Genomic DNA, 19,296 nt, shown 5'->3' on the forward strand with positions numbered 1-19,296 from the left:
GCGAGAAAGAGAAAGTGAGATAGCCTATAAGAGAGAAAGAGAAAGAGAGAGAGAAAGCATATATGGGTGGGTTCAAGCCGTAAAAAATATGTGTGATTAACCTTTATTGTTATTAGATGGGACAAACTCATCCTTCTCAGCTCGAGCAGCACAGAACAAACATGATATGTAAGTCAAACACGTCCTGACTTGATACAGTACACACACACACACACACACTCTGTTCACACACTGTTCGGTACACTCTGTCACCATGCAGATACGCCGCTCGCTGTGACCGTCTGCTCTTATCAGCATTCCAGTCTTGACCTCGGTTGCGACCGGTCAGCTTTGTTCTTTATCAGTCAGCTGTAGCCCCGAGTGAGGAAACTCAGAGGGGGAAGCAAACACCCCTGCCTGTGGCTGGACGCTTGTTGACTGGTGTTAGTTAGGTAATGTTTGTTGTTTGTTGTAGAGATGCGTCTGAAACAGCTGATTTGAGGTTTCTTGACAAGAACCTATCAAGCACAGACGCAGGCAGGAAATTGTGACACAGTAATATGTGTTGCATGCTTTTTGCTTTTGACTTTGTAATATAATTTATGCGTTGATGTACAGCCTATGATCTGTAGAATAAGATGTCCAGTCGCTGCAGGTAGACCAGAGTTAAAGAAGTCAGTTTAAAGGGGCATTAAGCAATCTATGAGTTTTACGCTTACAGTGACCTGTAGCCTAATTGTCATCAAACTATAAAGCAAGGAATCTCTGTCTGTATGTGTGTCCTTCGAATATCTCGAGAACCGTTCGTCTGATCTAATTCACACTTGGCTGGTGTATTGCAGGGGACCCAAGGACGTGCAGTGTCGAGTGTGAAGTTGTTTGGATGAGCGGTTCTCGAGAAAGCTGCAAGCAGCAATACCGGAGGCCAAGCAATCGGCCTGTTCCGAACTGGCATGTTTTGAACGGGCACTGCACTAGTAACTAAAGTCACATTCTCACAATAGAGATGAGTAAACTAGCTAATCAGAACAGAGATCTAACAGAAATGTCTAGCAAAGAGTTAATATATCACAATGCAAAATACTGCTTTGTCATTTGCTTTTTAAGCGAGTCATAGGGTGTGCTAGGGTGTGGTGTAAATGCTCACTGGCCAAGAATGTCAAGAATGCAGTAGCCTACCTTTTTTGGGACAGTGTCCCCATCAAGCTTCGTAACCACTGACCGATCTTCATTGGGATTGGCCAGGTTGTACGCAAAAGCCTTGTCATGGCTGGCTGTTTGACAGAGGAGAGGGAAATAGTCGCACTACAGTTTCTGGTACACTGCAGTTTGAGAAAACAAAAGTGAAACTTTAAATTTTACAATATCTCCAACCTGGCATATGTTTGTAAACAGTAACTTGACGCAGTTGTCGGATGTGTAAAACTACCCAACAGTCAGATAGCAAGATAGCAACACTCAGATAGCAAGTTAATATGAGTTAACTCATGTTAACTCATGCCTTATTGCTCCTGTTCACTGCTGGACTCCACTGAACACACCGCTCTCACGGTAGGTAAGGGCAAATTCTTAATCCATAATCCACGACAGGCTGTGAAATATTGAAATGAAATAACAATTACACTGCTTTGTCTGTTGCTGTTTGTTTAGTCAGCACAAACTGCATTCCACCTTTGTGGTAAATTAGCATAGTTTACATTTGTAACTCCAGTCTTCTGAGACAGAGGGTTTCATCTACCTGCTGTAATTTTTCTGTTGAATGTAGAATTAATATACTTGGGTTTGATTCTTTAAGACACATACAAAACAGGTGGTGAGCTTGAAACTAGCACTAAGCAAGTTATCACTTGTTTGGCTTGAGAACAATATGTGTTGCAATGCCAGTTCCTCGATTGTAGCATCGGCCTCCATTGCTGTTGCAGTTGAAAATGTGAGGAGGTGGGGGGTGGAGCTTTGTTCCAAAACAGAGTATGGGCCAGAAAGTGAGTTTGAAAGGCAGAAATCTCAGCAGCTGGCGAAGTAATTGTTGAGTCACTGGTATTGATCAACAACCCTACCAAGCCCTCGCAGATACGGTATTGTGATCATTTTGTGCTATGGGACAGAAACATTTTTATTTATTGCACCTTTATCTCACTTTTCTGGTAGAAATACAAGCCTTCAGCTAACTTGTTTTTAATTTGTTTGATCAGCAGCACCGTCATCAATCCTGTTGGCAAGCACAGGACCTCGGGGTTCTCATGTAATGTCTGATGTAAGGTGACACTTTATTGAACACCGTAGGGAAATTCTCTGTTTGCTTGCCCCCCTCCACAGGGAGGTCAGGGTCAGCAAAACAACAGCACCCCCACGACTGATAAGGATTCAGAGTCTTGCTCAAGGACATTTCCTGAAAGAGAGGAAGAAACTCATCTGCCCTAAAAGACTAGGAAGAACCTCATCTTGAGTCTTACTACCAGGAGTGATAGGAGTGATATTAAAGATGGGGATGCACAGGTTAACTCTAACAGATGTACAATAACCTAATAATCCATCCTCTGGTGTGAGGACTGTAAGTGCAACTCCTTAGACTGCATTTCATCAAATCACACCATCAGTGCTGTGATATTGATGAAATGTAGTTTTCATTAGCACAACAGAAAGTGCAAGAACTTTGAAGTCATGTATGAAGTGTTATTGTCACAGCTTGGATGTTGGATGTCTTTACCTACTTATAAGCATAAAGAATCCAAGGAGAATTCATTTATTGACTGAAAATATCTACAAAAGTATATATTTTAACTTTGATATTTTGTCAACCTGACAGATTTTTTTATATATTATATATACCAAGATTCAATAAAACTGTGAAGTTATGGCAACTTTTGTAATAGACCATGTCCGCTAAATAGTTAATTGATTAGTGGTAGCCATGTTTTTAACCCCGTATGTATCCCATTTATGTATTTTTGTCCATGAATGCCATTTACCAAGTTCGGTACTGAAAGGTGAAAACAAAAGGAATCAGCTGTTTAAGAAAACACAGACTCAGTGTTGAGCAGGGATTGCAACATTCCCCTGTGTGGCAATCTGAGCCTTGATGTTATTTTGAAGGTTGTGAAAGTCTGAGGCTTAGTTTCATCCTCAAGTGAAATGGCCTAGAATTTGGTATGAGATTTTCCTGACAGCCACATTCAGAATAAATTAATGAGAGCACCAGCAGAATAACCTTTCACCTAGATAACCAACATTACAAACACCCATTTACACAGTCATTTATAACCCTAATGACCGTTAAGAGGTATTTTTACAGTATGTAACAATACATGATAGAAACTTCACACTTACACCACAGGTTCCCCCTATACCGCAGATGATCTGATTAGGTTTTGTAACACCTTGCTGCATAAATTTATTTATTTATGAGGAAAAACTGATTTTCTTGAAACTACTAGGCTATAACTCCTTAATGTTTTAAGATATGGAGTTCATATTAATACCTCGCGTGTGTTATGTGAAGACAAGTATGTTGACATAGAAATATTTGGTAATTAATGCATTAATTAGCAACCTCATTAGCATAAATGGTTATGTTTAATATATCATGGTGATTATGGTGGAACGTTAGGCAGCTCAAGTGCCTCTTGTTCTTTTAAATTCAAGATGAGAGCACATTGAGAGTACAGGAGGAAGATAAGGTAGATGAAATATGTACATTACATCCTCCAGTAGTGTGTGTCTTGGTATCACACTTGTAATCCCACAGGCTTCATGGTTTCCTCAGTGCAATCTGGTTTGGTGGCCACCAAAACATCCAAACCTTCTCCACCTGAACTCTTTGGAGTGGAAAGGTTTTCTTTGTTGCATTTTTGTGTTTTGTTCTCTCAGGTTCACACTGTTCACACAGGAACACACACCAATTACAAAACAAGAGTTTTGGTAACCTGTAGTCTTGTGATATTAGAGATTTTGGCGGCTCCTGTAACTTTAGTTACGCATGACGGACTTGTCTGCACTTTTTGCCGTAATTTACCTTCTGGTGTTCATACCAGTTAAGAACACAAGAAGAAATAGCTGGCTATCAGATGTCAACATCCGTCTCCTTATAGGCTTCTCATAAAACCACACATTTTATGGTCGTTTCCTGTAGGTGGCTCGGATTACGCGCTCTCTCCTAACGAACCACAACGCAGTTTGTTTGGAAAAGGACTGAGATCTGCATTTTCAGACCGTCTGGTGATTTGGTGCCACCCGAGTTTGAATGGCATTGTTCTCACCTGCCAAAACGAACCAAAGTAAAGGCATAAACGCTCCATGAGTTCAAATTTACAGAACCAAACATGCCTCTTGTGAACACACGCTTAGATGCTTTGGGGTGTGACAGCTTGAAAGGGGGCCCAGAATTCATAGCAGGTCCACTGTTGGGAGTTTGATTTATGAAAGGTTTTTATGTACATAAACTACTGCCAATCAAATCCCAGTTAAGATTAATGAAAAATGTAGCTACCTTGTTGACAAAGTCAGCAGGTTACCTTGATTTTCTACAATCAGTATCCAAGGTATTACCATTTGTTTTTATCATATTCTTTGATTGAATCTAAGGTAAAGGTCCATCTGTAGAAATGAGGCCCAGGATCTTGTGAACCCTAACAAGAGCAACAACAGCATGTTCTTTACACACTTGGAGGAAAGAAGGGCATCCAAACGCCTTGATCTGTCGTGCCAAGTCAGGTCCTTTTCAAGTCCGGTCCTATGAGAACAAAATGAATTAATAAAATGGGAGTTAAAAGGTGTTAATATGCCACAAGTGCACAAGACAAGATAAATGAAACTTTAATGATCCCTGTGGGGAAATTGGGTTGCAGCAGCAGCAATAAGACACAGCAATGGAAAACAGAATAGTAAAACAGTAAAATAGGATATAAACAGGAATATACCAAATGAGGGTTTTATAGGCAACTGACAATTTCAAGATGACAGGTATGTGATCAAGGTGCAAGGGTGAGTGAGTTGCAAATTCAAATTCCTTCCTGTAAATGCTCTGTGATATGCATACAACCAAGTTAAAAGATGAAAATTATTTTTTTTTTTAAATGCTGGGGCAACTTGCTTAATCAACCAAAATAGCACATAACCAAGTATGAGACAGATGGGGAGGTGGGAAATAACCAGCTTGCAGTAGGCCTTCAATACTGATGAACATGATTTTCAGACTGATGGCAGCCTAAAAGCAGGACAATCCGTCTCTCAGATAGATTACATACATACACAGGCTACGTCCATTTGTCCTCCAATACCCGAAGAAACACATTTCTGCCATTTTCAGTGTAGACTCGACCATTTTGTATGACGGGTCCCGTATGTTTGACCCACTAACACATTTCTTTCTAATAGGCAAAGTGACGAAAGTGCGGGGCGGAGTCTGGGGCGTTCAAAACACAATCCAGTCTTCCCCCTGCCACTGGCTCAGATTTTTTTGCTTCCTGGCTTGTTTTGCGCTTATTTCTGTTACACCTCCCGTTATTTGAAGCATTCCGCGCTATTTTTTATACTTTATTTTATTTGCTCTTTGTTTATAATGCGGCTACTCTCAATGCATATATCGGCAAACACATTTTTCCCCTGCATTGTTTCGTTGACAGCATCCTACTAGCGTCCGTTTTGTTGCTTTTGGTGAACATGGACGAATAAAAAAGCCGTATAAATGCGCCTGCCGTCGAAGAGATATCCTGCTTCTGATATCGAAGAGGTAAGACTCTGCTTCAACAAATACAGCGGGAGAGAAATGTTTGTGTCTCAGTCTGCAGCAGCAACTGTTCAGCAGCTATGGCTGCAGCAGCTGCAGCCCATTATCCCGCCTAGATGCTGTATAGTATTTCATGCACAGCAGTGTTAGAAAAAAAATCACCTAGCAATGATTGTAACTTTGCAGTTTGCAAGTCTGCTGCTCAACCCTGCGCAGGCTGCAAAGTCTGGAAAATGGCGATGTTGTTTATCAAACTGGACGCGTATTTCCTGCATACTGCACACTCTACTCCTTCAATAGAGCGCCAATAGAGCTACGAAGTGTCACCAAATGATATTAATTGGCGCCTTAAATTGAATATGTAGAGTGGGGTTGTTTGACCTGTGTGAATTTGTACAGAAGCCTGCTGTATTCTGGGTTGGTCACGTTGCTGTTTTGTAAGTCATTCAGTGGAACAGACGAATCTCTTGGACTCTTGAACTTTTCTATTTATAAACTCGGTTTTGTTGTCGCACCTGTGATTTAATTTCGCTTTCACTGGTTTCTATGGCAAAGGCCATTGACGGTGTGTGTTCATTGTGCTCGTTATCACCTCGACCCATTGTAATCTCTTATCTTTTGACCTCCCTCCTCCTCCTCCTCTTTCTACTCTTCCTCCTCTCTCCTCGTTCTCCTCTTCTTCCTCCTCCATCCTCATCCTCCTCCCTCCTCTCTCATTTTCCTCCTCTTATTCCTCCTGCTCTTCCTCCTCCTCCTTCCTCTTTCTCCTCTCCTCCTCCTCCTCCCTCCAGGTGTGTGTCTCCTGGGTGAAGCCTGGCCTGTGTTGCGGCGGTGATGAAGAACCCAGGAGCAGCGGAGAGCCGTCGGCTGGTCGGCCTGCTGGAGGAGGCTCTGCTCCGGGAGGCTCGCCTCTGGAAGGTCCCCGTTTTCAAGACCGGATGCATCCAGGTGAGACGAGTGCCGCTGAATGCTCTGAGTGTGTATTCAGGTGTAAAACAGTAATCTGGATAATGGTTAAAGGTGCTAATACCTTTTTTTACACTGAAATCCTGGAACATTCCTGGATTTCTTTCAGACCGCCAAGCCTATTCCAGGTTTTTCCTGGAACAGACGCCCCTAGTTAGATACACCGACCAAATCCTTGGATTTTATTTTACTTTACTTACTACCACTTTCTGTCCTGTAACGTCACCTCCTCGTTTACACTGAGCTTGGAAAAACAGCGGATGATCTACATTATTTCAGTCTGATGCTATTTTTCATATTTTGCCAGTGTTTTTAATTACAGTAACATGCTACAGAAAGGCAGAATAAGGAGATATATTTGGCCACGATAGTTTTAAAATGCTGTCATTACCTTCAAATGAGGAGAAGTTACCAGATTCCAGCATCCTAAAAGTTTAAAGTCAATAAAACTTTAAACTCACGTGGCAAGAAACACTAAAACGGAGCAGATATGGATTTTCATTGGCTGCGTGCTTAACGTAATGACGCCAAACATAACGTGTCAAATGTGCGATTCCTGGGTTTCTGTGAGACTTATTCAGACTGACACAATTCCAGGTAATTGCCGTGCCACGGACCTATTCAGGCCAAAGGCAAATCCTGTAAAAAACCCAGGATTTCAGTTTGGTCTGAAAGGGCTGTAAGAGTAGCATTTTAACGTAAGAACTCTGACCTCAACCTGCAGTGATTTTAACCAATTATTCACCAGTGTTTGTCTCGTTTGTCCCCTCAGGGCGCTGACATCTCTCCGTCCCAGTACCAAGATGTCATCCTGTGGCTCGGAGAGATGAGCAGGCTCTTCCGGTTCTGTCCGGAGACGTTTGCACTGGGAGTCTGTGTCCTCAACCGACTGCTGTCTGCTGTCAAGGTAGGCAGCTACAACATGTGACAATGGGGGAAAGTGCATTTGTGCCCTGTTGTCCAAAGCTCCACATGTACCTCAAAATTGTTCTTTTCAGTTTTTGGCATCACTCAAATTTACTGGATATTAGGCCGATACCAGGCTAAAACAAGGCGTCAGTATTGGAGAATTTCCCCATTACTCAAGTCCTGCACAAAGAGCCACATGTCAGAAACCATAAGTGCAGTCACTCCTTTCTGCCATGTTCACTCATAGAAGTATGTTGGATCTTTGTAATGGCAACAAATGGATTACATCGCATTCATTTTTTTTGTCCATTGACCCCAGGCTAACGGTCTAAGTCTGTATTCAGTAAAAGCAAAAAAATAGTTCAGTATTTGACATCACTTGATAGAATAGTGCTGCACAATGAATGGTGTATAATTTTCTCTTAGTTCCATGATTAATATTTATGGAATTTGACAACAATTTATACAATACTTCACAATTCATAATGTGCACTGACGCTGAATCACAGCCAACAATGCACAGCGTACAGCTTATTTGTCTCAATCTCCATCTCCTATTCCGTGTGACTTGAGCATGGACGGGCATAAGGGAAACTATTGAGCTGCATCACTATTTGCTGCAGGAAGAAACAAGTAGCCTAACACTTGAACTCCAAGTAGCGAATACCCAAAATTGAATGATTGGCTGGCATTTGGTTTGTCCAAGCGTTGGGACATGAATTGCTAAAAGATAGAGAAGCAAATTTGTCCACAGAGTGAGAAGTTGAAATTGATTTACTCGTCTTAAAAGGGTCATTGTCATTTCGAAATATTTTGGATGCAAACCAGATGATGTGAAACAAGCACTGATGCTGTATGAACTTTGCCTTAGAGCTGTTGCTGCATCTCAAAGTAATACGACCAGTGTATTCAATCACCTCAAGAATCATCACAGATTTAAGATGAGTGCATGAAAACCAGGATTGTTAGTTTGCCTGATTTTGTTCCCAAATTCACTGACTAATAATCACGTGTTTAATAATCATGCCCTGACTCTGAATCTGTAAAGGCAGTGAAAAAGCACCTCTACTCTTACTCTGAATCCACACAGCACATCCATGGATCTCTTTGGTTCTTAAGATGACACTAAATGAAGTCTGCTCTCTTTCAGGCCCAACCAAAATACCTGAAATGCATCGCATTTACCTCACTGATCCTGGCTGCCAAAATCAATGAGGAGGATGAGGTAGGATTCCGCCTCTCTTTTAAGGCTAAACACAGACAAAGCTTCAGTACCAAGTAATGTCAGATAACAAAGAAAAATAAGTACAAAAACAAAACAACAACTCAGATGCTATTTCAAAACAATACGTTTATTTGCTTCCCTTTATTGGTGTCTGTTTAAACAGGTGATAGGCTCTGTTAAGGACCTGGTTGCGCAGAGCGGATGCAACTTTTCAACAGCAGAGATTCTTCGCATGGAGAGGATCATTCTAGACAAGCTGCACTGGGACTTGTACACCGCAACACCGGTCGACTTCATTCACATAGTAAGTCAGGATTCAGCAGATAGACAGGCAAACACGTTTCTTTTTGAACTGGGCCTGAGTTGTCAGAGCATCTCGTAGTAAGCCGGCTGGCCTTTGGTCAGTGCAGACCCGGGTCAAATAGAATTTGTTTACTTTTTGGTTTGTTTTGCTCTGTGTCAGTGCCAAATGGGTAGAGTTTACTCCAGGTAGTTTAGACAATCAAAGGAAAATGTTTGAATGTCAGTTTGGTACACCTTTCTCTGATTGACAACTTGCCTGATGCGATCTGAATTGTCATGTTGCTATGAACCTGCAGCTGCAAGTAGGTTAAAACAAATAACAATTTTTATGTGTGATTACTGTTTGACCCCGGTCCGTCCCTAGAGTAGGAAACTACGAGATGCTTTGTGAATACGGGCCCTGATCTTGCCTAAAAACACAGCAGTACAAAAGCACAAGTTAAAACATCATGCCTGCATCTTGTTTGCATCAAGATGGCTTTTACAAACCCTCACACCCTGCCCACAATAAAGAATTGGTCCTAGTAGAGATTGTGCATTCGTAGATTCGACTCATTGTGCCCCTTACAAACCACATTCAGTCCTGGGCCTGGAGTGTGTCCTGCGCTAAACGCCACACACACACTGTTCAATTTTAATAAGCACTGTAGCCAAGAGTCAAAATAAAGCTGTGTCAGTGATTGATCACAAGGTCACCCTGCTTTAAATAGCTGCTCACCCACCTAAAAGAATTTCGTTAGGGGTTTCAGTGGAGAGTTTTAGTGTCACATGATGGTCTAAATGCTGTTTCAGAGGCTTTTCCACCCTGACAAGAATACAACTCTGGGGGAAACACTGAAAACTTGTAATTTTTTGGCATGAAAAAGGTAAAATTTACAGATATTCAGTATCGGCTATCAGTGAATTCAGTCTAAAAGCATCATATTGGACTTAATAAATCCATATCGGTTGGACCCTAACCATAAGCCAAGCTAAATAACAGAATCATGAGTGTGTGTTTGTGTGTGTGGAGAAACATATGTGAAGCAACAAAGACACATTTCAGTACAAGGTCTGAACAGAACCGTATGAGATTCTCCTAACCACATAAGACTGCATTTGCAAGCTGTCACCAACAAAAAAAACAAAAAAACAAGCGCGTTGCATGTCAGGCCAAGGCACTTCTGACTAACTTTGCCCCACTGCTGCCATCAGGGGAGGCTTCAAACATCATGTAGGCTGTTTCAAACCTCAAGAAACTCAACAAAAAGCGTAGATGAACTGGGTCGCTGGCGCATTAACACCATGCTGTGTTGTCAAGTCGGTTTCTATTGTCGAAGCACGTTACTCATTGTTTAAAAATCCCATGCTGTGTAATAGATTCAGTTTATGGCACAGAAGTTTTTGACAGTGTGGATCTGTACACATTAGTGTAATTGGAAAACGCTCACAAATTATTGCCCAAGTCATTAACCACCAAACACTGACTGCACCACCAAACACATTTAACATCATTTAGGTCCCTTCATGCTATTCGGCCTATAGGGCTGTATTCATAACGCTTGTTCCAAGTGCGAGTGGAGATCTAGAGTAAGGCTGGACAATGTTTCGCATTAGTATTGCAATATGAAAGAGCGCTGTAAATATTGCAAAAGCATCAATTTGTGCAGCTTTTGAAGGCCTTCACACTGTATGAGGAGATGGGGCATCGCTGGGAGGTCCAGTGGGAGATTATATGTCCCATTTATTCTTGTAGGGCTATAGAAAGTGTTTTAAAAGACATCAAAAGGTAACATAGACTTAAAAATACACTTTCAAATGTTTATATAATAGCTCATATTGCAAATGCAGTATCTGTCAAGCTAACTTAAGTCTTGACATTTTGTTCATATTGTGCAGACTAAAACCTAGGGTTACCAGTTCAGTTACATAATCATTTAAATGTAACTTTGACTGAGGAGGCAAAGCAGTCCAACAGTTAAATGCTTTATGAATACAGCCCATAATTTTCTGGACAGACATTAAGCCTGCACTTTTTTATTGATCCCCCACTTTCAGCAAAAGTTCCCTATTGAAACCCCGCCACTTATTGAGGGTCATCATCGTTCCTTCTGCACATTTCATGTACAAGAGATTTGACAGGGTTTTTTTTTTTTTGGCCTTTTATCTGTCCAGGAAATAAACCCAGTGGGTTTGTGAAATCTTAACATGCATTCTGTGAGTCGATAATCTCATCAATGTCTACGTTCATTCCAGACCAAAAGACAACCTACATTCCCTCAACAAATAACAGCAGAAGATTGTGTGTGATTTTGAGATTGGTGGATGTCTCTTGCAGAGAATTGATACATTTTCTTAAAGCCACAAACCATAATCAGTTAAAAAAAAAAAAACAGCGGGTTGGCACGGCAACAGCAACGTTTGACATTGAGGAGGTTCATGTTGCTGAGCTTCTGACTGATTCAGTATCTCTGAAACACTAAAAATGGCACTTTCATCTACTACTGTATTATGGTTTGTGGGTCTGATAGATAAAATGTGTCAAAGGTTTCCAGTGTGTGGCTTTATTGTTGTGAATCCATTAAGACCTATTCTTAACTGTTCACTCTAGGTATTTCAAAATCCCAGACTTTGAAAATAAAGAAACATAATACATAAAAAAATTCTAATAAAATAAAGATAATTTTTCTCTTAATACTTCTCAAATAAATACTTTTCAACTATACTGCAAGTATCTCACAATTACATTCCCCCTGAAGAAATTACTTTGCGTTAACTTTCCTAAATAAAGTCTTATTCTCCATTGTCTATAAAACAGCAATCAATAAAATCTAGCAATATTTTGTCACAGACTCTCCACCATGACACAGCGATATGAATAAATAAGTGGATTTACAGAGATGCCTTGTCATCCTTTTCCACTCGATATGCTTCAACAACTACATGAATTTTTTTTTGGAAAGGCAGAATCAGCCATGTGATGTAAAAACCTTCTTAAAAGTAGAGCGGCATTCACGGTTCAAATCTAAATGCACTCTGTCCTTTGTTTTGCTACATTTCCCTGTCTTCCCTGACCCTAACCCAAGTGAAGGAAAAATTTATTTGGAGAGGAGGAGGAGGGGATTTTAGAAAATTTTGGCAAGGAGGAAGAAAGTCGAGGTAAAGGAGGATGGTTTCAGGGATGAGTTTTGGGTTTTACACCACATGGATGAATCTACCTTCCAGAAAATTCCACTCCACTTTGTAGCAGAAATAAGCCATGGTTTTTGAACAGAGAGAGACAAACTAAAGCGAATGGGCTCAACACAATTTTGAGTGAATGAAATAAGAAATGGAACAAGAACATTTCAGTCTCAACAAAACAAACATTTAGCTAAAAGAATACTTTGATATTTGGATAGCAAATTAGTCCTTTTTTTTCCACAGCCACTTGTCACATTGTGGGAAATGACTTGTTAACATTGTTAGCATTCCTCATCAAAATCACAAGCTACAACTAACTTGAGCTAGTCGTGCCCCTTGGTTTCAATGCAGGAAGCTAACAATGCTAACAAGCTGTTTTCAGGGACACTGAAGGACAGATGTAGATTTTTTTCCCCCCCATGTGGCAGCAGTCTGAAGAAAAACGACCAACTAAAATTCAAAATGTCAAGGTATCCTTTTGACATTTATCCCCCCCCTCCCCCCTCAGGTTGGGTTTGATAGTTACTGCCTACAAATGGGGACACAGAAAACCACTGCACATACTGCACATGAAAGAGGTTACCATGATGCCTCGGGCAAGGTTAGAGTAAAGGGAGGGGGCTTCACGAGTAAAACCTCATACTGATATTCTCTACCTATTGCTCAAAATGTCCACCTGCACTGAGCTGCAGGCTTAGACCAATTTAATGCATCTGTACAGATGAACACTTGAGAAGAGTAGAGAATGACAGAATGCAAAGTGAGAGTAAAAATGTTATGTCATGGGGGAAAATGACTGAAGAGAATTGAGTATTGAGGTCCAGGGTAGATAAGAAAGAAGGGATTAATGATATATTGAACGTTTTTGTCAGATGTGCATGATTGGATTTTAGATGCATTGGTATATTTCATGTCGATGTGAATTATGAAGTAGCAGAGGTAAGGGGTCAGTGGCGAATGATGATGATGGATGGACAGTGAGACATCATGACAAAAGTGATGCTAACGTTTTGGTCTCTGTTCTCTGTATTTTTGTGTTCATCTCTCCCTCCCGCTCCCAGTTCCACGCCCTGCTCATCTCCGCCCACCCCCACCTCATTCCGTCCATCGGCCTCGGCTCCGGTGTCGGCTGGGGCTCGGACCCCGCTTTCCTCCCCGGCGGCCCGGGCCATCAGAAGAGGCCCCCGGGCTTCCAGGTGGCGCTGTGGACCAGGCAGGTGCAGCACTGTATGGCGTGCCACCAGCTGTGGCAGTTCAAGGGCTCCACGTTGGCCTTGGCCATCATCACCTTGGAGCTGGAGGCGCTCACTCCCGACTGGTTCTCCGTCTTCACCGACCTGCTGAAGAAAGCACAGGTGAGAGAAACGCACGGCCCGCTCATCATGCTTTTCCTCCACAAAGAATATAGTCAGGAAAATGTATACATTTGTGATACTGTGGTACCTTTTACTTTAGATAAGTGTTCACCTAATGGCATATGTTGGCACCTTTTGTCCTTTTTTTTTTTTTTTTTGTCCAATGCTGTCGGAAAGATTTTGGTCAAAGCTTTGTTTTTTGGCTGTCAGAATTTAACTTGCCGGCCATTTTGAACACTTGTGGTGGAAAAGTGTACCCAGAAGATTGGCATATGCCTTTATTTAAACACATAAGTGAGGACTTCAGATAGACCTAACAGTTTTCAAATTAGCTAGCATTGTTGGGAACAACAACCATGACAACTGCTTGAATTTAGCAGGGCCATTGGTGAGCTAGCTTACTAGTTGGTGAGCTACAAGCTAGCTACGAGCTAGGCTCTGGTAGCTAGCAATCATGGACAAATATAATTAAATGTTGAACCTATATTCCTCTAGATTCTTGAGATCCATTTGTTTCTGTTTTTCAATGGGGAATCTGTAAACTGATAAATGTTTACAGATTCAGAGTGTTCAAATTGGCTGCTGTGTGAATAAGATCAATATGATCGCATTGGGAAACTAAGGGAGTGGAAGGGTATTTTTTTAAGTCTTTAAAACAAAAGTTATACATTTTGTGTGGAGGTGTGGAGACTTATTCCTGTCAGGAGAGGATGCAGTGTTATTTCCACCTTGGCCTATATATCTGTGGTTGTTTTTTTTTATTGTTCGTTTGCCTATCAGCATACCATCAGATTATATTTGTCACAGTCTAATATTTACTCAGTCCCTGTTTGGCCCGGTTGTTGCTTGCATAAACGAAGGCTTGGAGAATACGCTCCAATAAAACCTTTTTTCTCTGGCATTTTCAGTGGAAGAGTGGTGTGGATGTGTGGACAAATATAGGAAATTGAAAAACATTTGCCTTCATCCATCATTCATGCCACTATGCTGAAACTGTAAACCCACACAAACAACAGGCCACATTTGTCAGAGGCTGTTTTTAACCACAGGTTCACCGCCTTTCAAAGAAATCCTTCATCTGAAAAGTAAACTGAGGCTGCAGCCAGTTCTATCTTGGAGCATTTGGTATCGAACAAACAAGCCCATTTTGATGTTTTCCTTGTTCCCGCTCATCTCCTCTCCCCTCCCTTCCCCCTCTCTCAGGTTGAGAGCAGCGAGTTCATCCACTGCAAGGAGATGGTGGACGAGTACCTGAACAGCCTGGAGTTCTCCCTACCGGCCAACGCCGTCTACATCTTCGACAGCGCCCAGATCCAGGAGGAGGAGCGAGTCTGGAGCCCCACACACCGCCTCAGGCAGGCCAGGAGGCGGGCGGGCGAAGGCAGCGCGGGGGAGGGCGACTCGGATGAGTACTACGACGGTTTTAGGCGTTTGTACGATGAGGAGATGGCACCCGAGGCGGGGGAACGTGATGGCGAGGGCCTGAAAAAGCAGAAAGACGTGTCCCCCTGCCCGCCGCTCCATCCCGCTGTGAACTAGCAGTACGATGTTTTCTGTTTCCCCTGAAGTGCACACTTGTCTTGTGAGTGCCCCCATTTTTTAGATTTAAGGTGTTATGGAGTCTACTGTTTTTGGGCATATTTGGAGAAGGGGCAGTTAGAGCCAATAGTATTTATTCATTTTACATTTGTTCCCCCATAGACTCCATCCTCCAATCCAAATTTTCCTCACGCATCACGGTGCCTAATGTTTAGGAATCCATGTGTGAACACTTCCAACGATAAAAAAAAAACAGGGAAAATGTATCTTTTCTCTTCAGCTTGTTTGTGTTAAATAAGACTCTTCTGCGTACTTGTCCATGCCCAAATGTGAATCTGGAGGTGCGGGGATCAATTTAAGAATCAACCTCTTATTCTGATGAGATCATTTTGTACTAGCGTGTGTGCACAGGTTGACAGCGGGGGCGAAATGGTGAGGGATTGTGGGTAAGGTTAAGCCTGACTGAAGCTAGTTTGTTTTGATTGTAGCCAATGTGTCTCTGCGGAGCAGAATATTGGTTCGTTTAAGTCGTCTACCTATTAATAATGCCATGTTTTCCTCACCTTGTAACCTACCTTTCCTTTCTATCTGGTGTAGATGTTTTTGTTAGTGAGATGAAGGTCACGGATAAGACTTGGGCAGTTGGGATGCGTGTTGTTTTGAGTGTGTGGCCGAGACCAAGAATGCCTGTTTTTTTGTTTTGTTTTTTTGTTTTTTTTTGTGGAGAGTCAATCCTCGTTTTGTTTGTTGGCTGTGAGGTATCTTGGTGCTCGGGTTCCTCCCAGAGCCGTTCAGCACTTTGATATTAAAGACAAGCTTTTTTTTTTATGCATATAATTTTTAATTATATTTTTCCAGACTTGTTTTTTTTATTATTTTAATATCGTACTTACCTTTTACTAAACACTTTTGCGCTGTGTTAAATGTTTATTCCTAAATTTATTTACAACAGCTACTTTCACAAAAAACAAAAAAATGCTTTAATTTCCTATGACTAAATGCTGCAAATGTTTTTATTTCATTAACGCTTCAGCCTATGTTGATTACTTTATGCAACGGTTGTAACATATCAGAAACGAGAAGTGGAAGCGTGCGTATTCCTCTGTTCTTATCACTCTTACACAAGTGCAACTTTAATGATGCTTTCAAGTACATCACTTCTGAGCATACTGACAGGATGTGCAGTATAAATGAATAGACTGATCTGTGAAGTCATTTTGAGATCATGAGATTACCTGACCAGTTTTATCAAAAACAGGCCCTGGTTTATAGTTATCTAGTATATGAAGTAATTCTCCCAACAGTGTGTTTAGATATGTTTAGCACACTTTACTGAAAGAAATGTCTGAACTGAAGCAGGAACCCAAACAATCAAATGCTCAAATACAAACTGTCCTTAACTGATGTTGGCAGATTTACATGTACTGGCAACACAGGCAGAATTCCTCTGGACACGATAAACATTTTGAGCTTATAGACGCTGAACAGACTCTGATCTTTATTCATCGACCGTAGGCCATCGAAATTTAGCCTTGTGTTCAGAGGGACTCACAGACAGAAAGTGTTTGGGGGCATTTGAATCAGCAGTCTCTACTTCAGCTGTCGTCTTTAATGTGAATCTGTTACTGAATATCTGTCTTTTTCCCTATCAACTCTAAATCCTGTCGCTATTCAGCCATTCAAACTGGATGTTACACCCATGACCAACGTTTTTTATTTCCACTGATTATTTCAGATAATGAGGCAGCTATATCTTATTGTTTTGTTGACCACAAATAAAGCTATGACTTCAAATGTTGAAAGTTTTCTGGTTTGGTTTGTCAATTTCAAGAGGTAGCAGCAGGTTGGGAAAGTTAATCAGAAACTGAGTGTGAAGTGAGGTGCCGCTCAAACAGCATGCACACTCAGCAAGTATTCCCCAGGTAAACAAAGGTAAAAAATGAGAGACTCGTGAAAACAGCCTAATTAAATCTGTGCTGTTTGCTTCGTGTTTGTTTTTGCTCCATTGGCACTCTGCTGGCATGATTTGGGCTTCACCATAAGCCAAGCATACCAATAATGACAGGTTGCATTCAGGATATGGTGCAACAAATGCCCACAGCGTACGACGACTTAATGTTGGCAGGAAATGTTAATGATTAGCAGACCTGGGTTGTTTGATTTTTTTTTATAGTCTGATGGGTGGAGTTTGTCCTGTTGGACCGTAAAATGACAGCAAGAAAGTTGAAACTTCATGGGTATTTGAAAGTGAACTCTGAACTTTTCTGTCATCAACAACTTACTAGACACCATCTGAATTGATCTGATGCAGTAAACTCCACCCATGTAGTACTCAAAGCTGGTTAAAACAAATGCTAAAAATTGGAACAAAGAAGAAAAAAGTGCTACAAAAATGGTGCAAAGAAGAAAAAAAAGTGCTACAAAAATGGTGCAAAGTGTAAAAGAAAAAAAAAATTCAAAAGAAAGTTCACTTTGGTTTGGAGTATGTAACTGAATGAAACAAAAGTCCATGGCACTCTTCTTTGAAAAACTTAAAAAAAACAACTTTATTTTATGGGCTCATAAATGAGCACATAAAGTAATAAATAGACTTTTGTTTCATTCAAATTCTAAAAATGATTTGCAAATTCTGCTTGACCCACATCTGTTGATTACAGCGGTACCTCAAGTCCAAAAGAGATATATATATATATATATATATACACACACACAATCTGTTTTATGTATGTACAGGACAGATATCAGTGTCAAATCAACCTGGTGCTTAATTTTTATCACTCAGCTCTGTTAGTAGGTCATGTCGGTGTAGGATGGAGGGAAGTTGCAGCTCTGAACAGATTGTACTGTTGGATGAGATCCAGTGTCTGCTGCAGGTGGTGGACAGAATAATAATAGTCTTGGCAGGGCCTTCACAGCAAATAGAGAACCATTACTAGGGGAGGATCTCAATACTGTGCTGTGACTTCCTCTGTGTGAGTCTTCCATGAGCTGCACACCTCTCTGTATGGTTGAATAAAGATGGGAGAAGAAAGGGGAATGGAAATACAATAAACTGAGAATCTTACAAGGGTGACTCAGTTTAGAGTGACTTTACCCTGGATTGTTATTTTTTTTAATCACACTAACCCCTGTTTAACTGCATAGTTTCCAAGCTTAAAACCATAGATAGACAGATAGATAGATATAGATTCCAAAATCAGATATCCGTTATTTAATATAATGACACCTAAGGATAGTCTGCAGTTTAAGTCCTTGGCTGAAAAAATAGAAATTTTACAGACTCCAAATATCATGATCCTTTACATTTTAGAGATATTGAATGATAAACTTAGGGTTTCGTTTGTTTTTGATTGTTTTACGGAAATTAGATATATACTTTTTTGGAAATGAACACTTCAAATATACACATCCAGTTTTACATGCAGCATATGGGTTAAAAAAAAAAAACACTGGTGTAATTTGTACATTACAAAATACACCAGTGTTTCTTAACCCAATCTTGTTTCTGGTAGATTCCCAAATGACAAGAGTGCTAATGTTGAAATGAGTCCGGGTCACAGGATGAGAGACTACGTTTATGCCATTTGGCTCTGAAGAAGTTTAAGAAAACCTGAATTCTACATTCTCCATTGCAAACTATTTATTTGACTTGTGTGCTCATAATAGTGCAAGGAAAGCCTGGGTCAAAGTCTAAGGGGAGATGAGGTGAGGAAACTGTTCTTCAGTGTTGAGATGCAGCCTTGGTGGTTTCTGTCTGTGGCTGATACTTAAACAGAGCAACGGCAAACAGCTGCTGTCTGTGTCAGTAACACACACACACACACACACACACACACACACACACACACTTCCGCTCCACCTTCCACAAACAAGCACACTGTTCAACTTCATCTCGCTTTCACACACTTCCCTTTCTCCTTGCACAGACACGCATACAGTAAACAAATTCCCCATATTTCTCTTTTTCACACACACACTTCCTCTCCACCTTTGACAAACATACACACTGTAAACCTGCTGTCTGTCTCACTCACTCACACACACACACACACATACACACAGCTGAGGTCGGCAGCATGATGAATTGCAGACTGAGTAAATATCGCTCATCTCTTCAGACAGGGAAACTTTAG

The 19,296-nt window shown here is 41.0% G+C and overlaps 1 protein-coding gene across 3 annotated transcripts; it reads left to right on the top strand.

Annotated features, from left to right (window-relative positions):
* Nucleotides 1-1,275: 1,275 nt before the first annotated feature.
* Nucleotides 1,276-16,948, top strand: ccni2 (cyclin I family, member 2). Of its 3 annotated transcripts, none has more exons than XM_071517008.1 (7): nt 1,276-1,534; nt 6,496-6,652; nt 7,443-7,577; nt 8,730-8,804; nt 8,968-9,108; nt 13,331-13,624; nt 14,828-16,948. In XM_071517008.1, the coding sequence occupies exons 2-7, from the start codon at nt 6,539-6,541 to the stop codon at nt 15,161-15,163; spliced, it is 1,095 nt and encodes a 364-aa protein (XP_071373109.1). In that variant the 5' UTR covers nt 1,276-1,534; nt 6,496-6,538; the 3' UTR covers nt 15,164-16,948. The 3 variants fall into 3 exon arrangements, with proteins under 3 accessions (XP_071373109.1, XP_071373110.1, XP_071373108.1); XM_071517009.1 differs by having other exon boundaries at nt 1,276-1,530; XM_071517007.1 differs by lacking the exon at nt 1,276-1,534 and adding an exon at nt 5,434-5,707.
* Nucleotides 16,949-19,296: the final 2,348 nt, after the last annotated feature.

The sequence above is a fragment of the Centroberyx affinis genome, unplaced genomic scaffold (genome assembly GCF_046629955.1).
Source record: "Centroberyx affinis isolate AG114_WGS23_722 - 3 ecotype Tasmania unplaced genomic scaffold, CSIRO-AGI_Caff_v1 ptg000445l_1, whole genome shotgun sequence".
Lineage (NCBI taxonomy): Eukaryota > Metazoa > Chordata > Actinopteri > Beryciformes > Berycidae > Centroberyx > Centroberyx affinis.